The sequence below is a fragment of the Haplochromis burtoni genome, unplaced genomic scaffold, assembly GCF_018398535.1.
Source record: "Haplochromis burtoni strain Fernald_Lab_line unplaced genomic scaffold, NCSU_Asbu1 Contig_609, whole genome shotgun sequence".
In the NCBI taxonomy this organism is placed as follows: Eukaryota; Metazoa; Chordata; class Actinopteri; order Cichliformes; family Cichlidae; genus Haplochromis; species Haplochromis burtoni.
The window spans coordinates 10,950-21,438 of NW_024582970.1; the positions used below are offsets into that span (position 1 = coordinate 10,950).

At 36.4% G+C, this 10,489-nt stretch overlaps 1 protein-coding gene across 1 annotated transcript; it reads right to left on the bottom strand.

Annotated features, from left to right (window-relative positions):
• Window positions 1-5,568: 5,568 nt before the first annotated feature.
• On the bottom strand, window positions 5,569-8,503 carry LOC106632410 (secretory phospholipase A2 receptor). Its single transcript, XM_014329749.2, has 4 exons — window positions 8,403-8,503; window positions 7,611-7,985; window positions 7,102-7,452; window positions 5,569-6,601 (listed from the first exon to the last, which is right to left on the bottom strand). Exons 1-4 carry the CDS (start codon window positions 8,434-8,436, stop codon window positions 6,258-6,260), a joined length of 1,104 nt encoding a protein of 367 aa, XP_014185235.2. The 5' UTR covers window positions 8,437-8,503; the 3' UTR covers window positions 5,569-6,257.
• Between the last annotated feature and the right edge of the window lie 1,986 nt (window positions 8,504-10,489).

The following is a 10,489-nucleotide window of genomic DNA, read 5'->3' on the forward strand; positions in this document are numbered from 1 at the left end:
CCTATACTCGCTGTCTGGTCTTGCAATTTTGTTGTAATGTTTTGTGTTAAACTTTATTCCATATAAATCAGGTATCATACAAAAATAAAAATAGCTTCAATACATCATGACGAATAAAAGAATATGACTTTAAGGACTTAACAACATTACTTCAGTTATACTACACCAACATCTCTTATACATTAGCACTAAGGGAACACTGAATGACCTGGTGGTTTTTGTCCATAAAACTACTCATCTAAGATTACCACAAAGTAACAGATCTCTTAGCAAAATTATGCAACATTTTAGGCACCTATTGCCCCTATCAAGTCAGTGAGCTGGGATGTTTTACTCTAAACATGAACTACTGTTACAGCAACAGACATGGACTACTGGTGTCCCACACAACAACTCAATGTCCACTATGTGAAGGAGCCAAACACATGCCTTCTCCTCTCATTAACTGAGATAAACTGCTGGCATATTTGTTTTACATCTATACTGTCCAGTCTCTCCTGGTGGACATGGCAACACGTTATTCATGGTTACATACAATTTTAGACTGATGTGGGCCAAAGCCTAAAACGATGTGCCGGGAGTTTGCTGTTCTCCCCGGTTCAGATATTTGAAGTTTGCACAGCTACATTCTCGCCTGAATTTTTTAAAAGTTTATTTTGCAACCCAGAAAGAGTAATAAGAGGGGCACTGAAATTCGGGATTGTCCGAGAAAAAACGGGAGGGTTGGCATGTATTGCCTTGCATAGCCTGTAACGTTATTATGATGGACAGGTTTTATGAGTGAACTTGACTTTAAGTGACTTACAGGTTTCTTTGAAAAATACTTTCTTATATCCAGGTTCTTTTTGCTGCCATCCTCCTCTCCTCCTTGCAGGTCCTGGCAGCGCAGGATTGCCGCTGCTAAAACTAAACAGAGCTCCCTGAAAGGCACAGCCAATCACATTGGCCATATTTGTCACATGATATAGGACTCCAGTAGAGAACGTAATTTAACTCTTTCTGCACCGCTGGGTGAATGAGACGTTGACAGATCGCTTTTTTTTTTTATTTCTATCAGTTTTGTTTTTCTTTACTCGAAGAGATCAAATTATTGGTGGGGACAATTCAATAATCGCTGGATATTGGTGGGGACATGTCCCTTCCGTCCATTGCCAAATCTACGCCCTTGCTTGGCATTACCCCTGTGTTTACTTCATCCAAGTGGTCATTCTCCAACTTGGAATTAAAAATGTGTTTACACTCCAGGATTAAGCAGACGAGACCCACTCACCTGTCCCTGATAAAATTTGGACAATGTCCTTTGTAAATGCCATGAGTAAATTTGAAGCCAAAACCTCTGAGTGCCATGTCACATGTCAACCATTATCATCATGCATAGATGAAGGTGACATTTTAGCAGTAAATTAATTTCACATTAACCCTTTGACACAAATGGGCACTTGATCATTTTGACCATTTACTTGTACTTATAACGTGCTGTTCTACTTGCTTTGAGCGCTCAAAACACTTTCTTACTACAAGCCTCATTCATTCATTGACACAAGTGCTTTTTTTCCAGTGTCTAAGCTCTTTAACCCTGACATTCACCCTCCAGGGAGAGCACATGAGTCAACTCAGATACGTTGACACACAGGTTTGAGGAGCCAGGGATCAATCTACTGACCTTCTAATTAATTGACCCGCTCTACCTCCTAATAATTGTGAGAATTACAAAAATGTTTTAGAAACACAGTTTTGTGTAAATAAGGTTATACTGTACTGTCTGCCCTTTCTTAGGAGAGCTCATAGCTGCAAGACTGACATGCTTTTGAAGTCACAAGAGACACACACATATTTGAGCAACTGTTAGGCCCTTCTCTAAGCTCTGACTATAAATGCTATTCATTATATTTATATGTAAAAAGATGAATGAGTTCTTCTCTTGTTCTTAACTGTTTTCATTTAAAGTCCACAACAGTTGTGATCATTATATATTATGTATTTAAATCGATAAAAGTGTCATTTACAGAACCTTTTTTTTTTCAACTTTATATTTTTTGTCAAGATGTTGGTTCAAATAATACAATAAAACATGTTTGACCTTGTAGTTTTTCCAGACTGTTATTCCTCAATCGTCCACTAGATGTAACCAGTGAGTTTGTACTTTCTGCTTTCTGCTTGTTTCTAAAACCTAAAAATGTCAGATTTTTTTCCAGGTTTATATAAAAATAAGACAGATTGTTACATTGTGTCAGTGTTATGAAGAAGCAAAGCTTTGTAAAATATGAGAAGAATCTGCTCCAGGTACTAGATTTAAAAAAGAGCTCTAAAAATTGTACAAAATGATCAAAACATCAAAAGATAAGCAAAGGATACTTTACTGTGTGATTTCAATAACATGTTAGACATTTTTACTCAATTCATTTTATAGCTACCACAATGACTCTGTCACATGTTACTCGTGAAAAGAATTTAGTTGCTGTAAAAAAAGTTATTTCTATATATAAAACATGAGTTTAGAAAGGAGTGCAATGAGTGAATTTGCTATTTGATGTGACTTGTATACATTTGAGTGAGCGTGTGTTATTTCATGATAATGTTAAAAACAATTCAATACTTCACATTAAATTTGTTGTAACTCACTGTGAATGCCGTACAAAGCAAAACACTTCAACCATATTTTGCTTATTGATTGCCAATCATGTGGAATATGATGGATTCATAATAAAGGTGTTCAATGACAGTCTAGTGAAATATTTTAGCTCGTGGCCGGTGCTCTTTGTGTTCTTTTTCTGTTTTTCTATACTTCAGTTTATTTGTTGTCCACCCACTGTGGGTGTAAAATGGAAAATTCACACTAACACCAGACACAAGTGTGAACTTCTTCATTTACAGAAACAGAAGGGTGTGCTCTCAGTTTGTGTCAAAAAACATTTACACATTACTTATTTGCCTTGAAATGATCATTAACATATACTTTATAGAAAGTGGAAATTTGAGATGATTGGTTGTTATAGTTCACACCAGAGAAGATGCTGGTTTAAAAGAAGGAAACGTTTCATAGACTCAAACCTCAGTTGTTTTTCTCCTCCATACTAAAACAGCTACACTGACAACATAGGAAGTTCATGTGATCAGGTAAGACCTCTTCACACACACACACGCACAGTTTCTGCCTTTAACAATACATATAAAGACAATCTTTTATAATTTATCAAGTAGCAGTAACAGTCTTTTGAAAACCTTTAATTTTCTGACATTTTAGTAAAACCACTACAATGACAATGATGACCCTGATGTGAAAAAGTAGATATTAGACTTACAATGCACTTACAGTGCATTTGTTTTAATTTATTTCCACCAGTTTTGTTACATAAATCTCACAATAAGCAATAAAGAACTACTTTATACCTGAGATGGTTAAGTTTACAGTTTAAGTGTTTTAACTGGCAGGATGATCTGCTGAAGAATTATGGGAAGCACTGGAGCTTTTACAGTAGCACCAGTAGGGATTTCCAATAATTTGTGAGTACTGTACCTGTGCACTGATGCGAGACATACCCAACACTTGATGGTTGCCAGGAGGGCAACTGAGCTCCACCGTTAGATGAGGATATAGTTTAAGCGTTCAAAGGTTTAATAATTTTTTTATATATTTTATATATTAACGAACAGAGTACGAAAATTATTACCATGAAATATATGTATGAAAATGGTTATTGCTGAATCTTTAGTGCTCTATAATTAGTAGTGTACATGACACGTTAGCATCTTTGTCTATAATTTGATTAATAGTCAAATAATGGCTTGTTTAAAAAAACAACAAGAAAACGTTGATTAATACAGACCTTTGTAGTGTTAGACATGTATTACATTGTTTCTGAATGTGTGAATAAATGTACTCACAATGTTTTTTTCATACACAGTAGATAAAATGAACGCTGTCCTTCTGACTATCTTGTGCACTCTCGCACTCCTGCATGGATGGAATGCAATGGTTTACAATCCAAGCCGAAACTCCAACCCACGGAACAAGTACAACAATCGCCCATGTCAGAGGACCTGGAACAATAATGGATTCAACAGATTTATTCAGAAGCACATCCTTCAGCAAAACTTCAACAGAAAATCAAAGGAGGCATGGCAAATGTGAGTTAAAGGCTTATAGATAGGTGGATCGATAGAATGCTGTCTTTTCCTTAACAGTGCAACTTGCAAAACACAATGGGATCCAGTACACAAGTACGCTTTCAACAAACCATATGCTTACATTCTTCTTGGCATAGATTCAACAAGGTGCTGGAAACATTCCTCTGAGATTTTGATCCATGTAGACATGACAGCATCACAGTGGATGCAGATTTATAATGCAAATCTCCCGTTTCACCAAAATCCCAAAGGTAATATTGGATTGAGATGTGGTGATTATGGAGGACATTTAAGCCCACTGAACTCAGTGTTAGTTCAAAAATCTAGTTTGAGCAGTCTGACTAGTCTCCTCTGAGCTCTGACATAAATAAGGCATTTCTGCGCAATGACCCGACACTCACTGGTTATTTTCTCTTTTTCAGACCATTCTCTGTAAACCATAGAGATGGTTGTATGAGAAAACACCTGTAGCACTTTTTTTTAAATAATTGAACCAGTTATTCTGGCAACCACAACATTACCACATTTTGAGTCACTTAAATCACCTTTCTTCACCATTTTGATGCTTGTTTTGCACTTCAGGGCATCATCTTAACCATATTACATATTTAAATTCACTTAGTTGCTGCTATGTGATTGACTGATTATATTTGTTTTGAACAGGTGTACTCAACAAAATAGCCAGTAAGAGCTGTTTAGCATTTACTAAAAATAATTATATGTTGTAAGTGTTATGTTTGGTTTTTTTTTGTTTGTTTTTTTAAAGAAAAAAGGTTAATGTCCTGACATTAACATAGGACACTGATATGACTCTTCAGGTACTTGGAGAATGAAAGACTCTGCAAAAGACCTCTGCAGTCCTTCATCAAGAAGAAGGATGAGAAACGTGTGGTGAAGATCTGTAATGGCTCCGGCAGGCGTGTTCGGGATAACTTATGCATCAGTACCTCAACTTTTAAGATACATGATGTTGAAGTGAACACCAGCAGCTGTAGGGTTACAAGAATTACGAAAAGCACAACAAAAGTGATAGTGGCTTGTGACAAAGTTGGAAACCAGTGTCGTCCTGTTCACTTTGAAAAATATGTGTTCCAGAAGCCAACAGATGAACGCTGTCATGGTTAAGCTAATTTTTATTTTTTTTGATTGGATAAACAATCTCCTTGTATATTTTGGCTCTTTGCTACATTAAATATCATTATTTGTTATATGTCCTTTGCTTATACTCATTAAATCCTTGTCCTATAGAATTCAGTGAGAAAATCAAAAATGTGACTATATTGAAATGGTTTAAAAGCATGTAGAATAGCATATGTAGGCAAGTATATTTCTCCTCTTTTTATCAAGAAAAAAAAGGAAACAGGGCAGGGTTCGGTGGTTGAATCATCCGTCCCCACCAATGCCAAAACCAAATCTACGCCCTTGATGCCAAGAGTTCTCAGGTGCATGAAGCAGTTTTTGAGAAAGTGACATTTTGTCTCATTAGGGTCGAATGGGTGAGAATTTTAAAGGATTTCCTGTATGCACCAAGAACTACTGTAAGGAGTGTCGACTGTGACAGACACAGGTCATCGGTTTACAGCATGTCACTTTAAATAATACATCATTATGAAAAAAGTAGTTAAGTGGTTTTGTGAAAGTTTACAATATAAATATTCTGGTTCGTCACATTAGCTTTTAATATTTATTAACCATTAAAGACTGGAGATATTATCACAAAGGCCAGTTTATAAGTTCGTAAAGACAAAAAGATTACAAGATGAAAAAAATAAACAACAAACATAAAAACTAAAACAGACTTTTTTATCTATCAACAAAAGTGTAATAATGAAGTAATGCAGCAATAATGAAGAAAGCAATTATGATATCACTGAAACGGAATGTCAAGCAGAACATGAGGAAACCATAATTACCTTAGCGAATATCAAATTTTACCAATATTGTGTCGTTTACAGCTATAGATTTTTTTTTCACTCTTAGTTGAAATTTTGCCATCACCAAAACACCCCAGTGACTCACAGCAGAGAACTACAAAATCCCAATTCACTCCAGAATGAAATCTGTAATAAATGGAGATGAGATAAATCTTACTTTGCCTCGTGTCTAAATTCTAAAATAGTTCTGAAGTCTTATTTAAAACATAAAAAATTGTATTTCTCATTGTCCCTCTGACTGACCCACTCATACTGTCCTCCACTCTGCATGCCCACAGCCCTGCCACACTCCTCAGTCTTTCCCTCTCTGCTCCACTTCTCATAGCAGACCACCTTGTCATTGACCCAGAACCACAGATCCAGAGTGCAGGAGTAGCGCAGGCCGAGCCAGACAAAAGGACTCGAGGCATTCTTGGCTCTCACCTCCACCCATCTCTGTTGGTAAGGGTTAGTGATGGAGACCAGTCCCCTGTGAGACTCTCTGCAGTAATCCAAGGCCTCCTTCCAGGTTTTGTTTTCTTTGATCAGGATCAATTTATCTGCCATAAAGAGAAAAAAAACAACACATTGAGTTGAATCTATGTGAGCTCTAATCATGAGAAACTCTCTGTGCTGTTTATTTTGTTCCAATAATAAAAAAATAAAAAATAAAAAAACCTAGAAAAAGCTTGTGTGTTACTCTGCCCTCAGTAGAAAACAGTATAATAATGTTAATGAACTTTGTGCAGACAGGTCGACAACATCCTGAAATATTTATGTTTTTAAACTATTAGGAATCCAAAACAACTTCTCTCCATATTTACAGACAACAGAGACTTTAAAACGTTGGTTGAACCTACCAGTAGCTCAAAGTTATCCCACAGATATTTAAAGTCATCTGACTGTCAACTAAGTGTGTTCATGTTTATGAGATTAATTCAGCAAACATGCAGATGTAGGTGGAGGAAAAATATACAATATGTTCAGTTGGATCTTGTCAGTGATTCCAGTGATCCTCCTTTTAGAGAAACCAGTCAGACACATGTTGATAAAAACTCACCATCATAACAGAAGAAGGGTTTTTCTTTGCCACATTCATCAGAGCTCCATTTTCCTGATCTGTTTAACAGAGTCATAGCACATGTCTTGTTGCTTTGTTCATCATTGAATAACTCCATATCCCAGTATCTGAAAGAGAAATCACTCCCATCTGACCACCTCCAGCTGTCTCTGAACAGACCCATCCACACACTCATGTTACGGCCAATGAACAGAGCCTTCATTTCTTCTCCATCTACCTGATTCAGTCCACTGGCCAAGTCAGTGTGATTATATCTGCAGTAGCTCTGAGCCTGTGTCCAGTTCTTCTTCTCCTCAATCAAATACAATGTTTTATTGTCTTTCTTCTTTTCTGTAAAACAAACAGAAAAACACACAAAGACATCCCTCAATAATTTCTCACCTGAAATTCTGTCTGTCTCTATCTTCTCACTTCATAATTATGTGATTGCATTATATTTTTATATCATGATATTACAATATTATTTAATATTATTCATATCTCCTCACCATCATAGCAGATGAACCACATAGGATGGTGACATGAAACATCTACCAGCTTGTCTCTTTTCCTCCCACAGTTTCCAGGCCCAGGTTCAGTACCGTATCTTCCATTCAGATTCCAGCTGCTGTCATTATGAATGTATTTCACTCCTGGCAGAGACCAATGCCACGTCCTGTTTCCACCTGTGTTGTTGTTCAGTCCAATCCAGGCTTCTCCTTGATTCTGTGCAGAGTTACGGAGTCTGCTCATGTCTGTCATGTCAAACACTTTGGCCAGGTCTGTATATTTCTCTCTGCAGTATCTCTGTGCTTCAGACCAGCTCTTGTTTTCTTTAATAAAGTGGTACTCATACAGGCAGCATGTAAAGAGGCAACCCTGACCTGAAATACAGAAATATGATAAACATAGTCTGACTGAAGAAATTAAATATTACAGGTTAACATCGTTACTTAAATGAGACTCTGACTGTAGTGAATGGGCAGATGTGAGAAGACTGAGTGAATCTAAGCTAAAGTCTTTTATTTGCCAGTTGCATACATACAATAGGTCCAAGTACATGGGCAATCTTGTACAGAGCTGAGAATAACAGTCAAATAAATACAAATACAAAGACACACTTACAGATATGGTATATAACAAAGTGCCTACAGAGGTATTATATAGGATTATTGATATTTTTTTCTTAACAGAATAAAATGGGGAAAAAAACATGTCAAGTAGTTCATTTATATTCATAAATATTCTATATTCATTTTATTTAAATTAAAAAGAGTATATTTGGTAAACAATCCACTTACCCATCAGAATAAGCAGATACAGACTCCACTGCATCTTTGATCTGACAGATTAAAGTGATGTTTTATTACTCAAGGAAACAAAGACTTGAACAAAACTTCTTTTTTTTCACTTTATGTCAGATGAAAGAAAAGATGGATCAATACAAAATAGTAGGAAATATGAAGTACATGTGAAAAAGACCAACATACTTAAAGAAAAATAGTGTGAACTATTATGAACCAGAACAGAAACTGTTTTTTAAATAATTCAGCAGCTCATGAACAAACTGATAAAATTAATGATATTACTAATCTTGAAAGCTCTTTTTTATTTAATGCTAGTTCATCTTTTCAGTAAGAGTTGAGGTAACATATTTTTTAGTTTTTTTTTTTTTTTAGTATCACACCTGACAAGATATTTCAGATATTCTCTACACATCACCTCTGCACCACATACATAAAATATATTACAGGTTTTAAACTTACATGTTATAATTTCTTCTCTATTCGGTGTGTTCACGAAGACAGCTCTCAAGTAGATATTGATATACAGTAAAGAGAGCTCTTTTTTGTCAAGGTTAGGATTTGAATATCCAAATACAAGACTGGGACTATTTCCCCTGAATGAATGATCCACTGATGAGAGGGATTTGTATATTCCAGTTATAAAAGGTGTCATTTACTTTATGAGTAAACAGGAAAAAAGGGGAAGAACGCACTGCACTACTAACTGTCCACCAAGCAAGAACGTATAAACATATCGTCCTTATCTGTGTTGCTTAATAACTTCATCCATTATGTTAAACTGGGTGTGAGGCACAGTTAGAACTTGATCTGCTCTAGAAAGTACAGGATATCACTGCTTCAGCTGCAGCTACTCAGACATCATAGCAGGAGACTGCAACCAACAAATGAAGGCATTTATCCAATCCAGTCTACTAATTTTTAATCCAAACCACACCTAAAACTGTCTTTCTGGGTACATTATTTTTTTATATACAGTTACTGGTGTCATCAGTTTATTCAATTTAGGTTATTAGCCCCATAGAAATGAGTCCGATAAGATCTAAAGCAGATGTATGTAACGATCACTGCTGAGTGATTGCCACTCTAACTGTCAAACAAATCACAAAATTAGTTGAGCCAGCAGATTGACTTATAGACCCGAATAAAGAAAACTGAATGTAATTTCTGCTCTGCTTCAAGTTTTCAGGTTTGCTTTGATTGAGATAATCATCTTGTAAATGGTGAAATGATACAGGATTCTTGGATTACCTGGATAAAATTTCAGCTTCCAACATTTAATTTTAATAAAATTGTGAATGGAGGCACACTAGACTGAGTATCTAATTTTACTTCTGCTTTTGGTTATGTGCAAATTGTAAGCAAATACTATTCTCAGTGAAATAATGACCTTATATTTTGTGGCATGCTTTTATTATTGTTTTGTTTGTTGTTTTGACTGTGTTACTGTATGGACTATGCAATGGAAATGTAAAGAGTGATGAGTGGTGAGAGTTTTGCCTGGGCGTCGATCCATTGGTAGCGCCTCAAGGTAATGCTTCGCGCGTCTCTTCCTTCACTCAATACAGACGAATGAGAGCGAGAGCTGTGTGTCAGTATTATTCATTCATTTCTCCTCACTGCTTCCCCTGTTTAAGGTAACTGCCATCCACAGAATGCTATAAACGTGGCAGCATGTGTTACTGTTAACTGTTAGCCCATTATCATTGTTCATCAAAAGGAAAGAGGTGAATTGTGGACTGTTTTTGCTGAGTTGAACTCCGTTGCTGTGTATGCTTGCTTTCTCTATTGCTCCACCATATTGTGTCATGATTTTTCTGTTACTACTACTTTTCTACCACCAGCTTGGCCTTGGGTCAGTTCTCTGTACTCCCTGTCGTCGATGTCAGTGATGAGGCAGACTATTGCAGAGTCATCAGAGAACTTCTGCAGGAAGCATCATCCTCTTCAATGCCAGGTTGGTAGGCAAACTGAAGTGGATCCAGTGATGAGCTGACCAGGGGCCGAAGCTTATGATCTTTCTGTTCCAGCAGATTTCTCAGCTGTTTTTTAACACTTTGAGCCTGTTTCTCTGTGCACTTTGG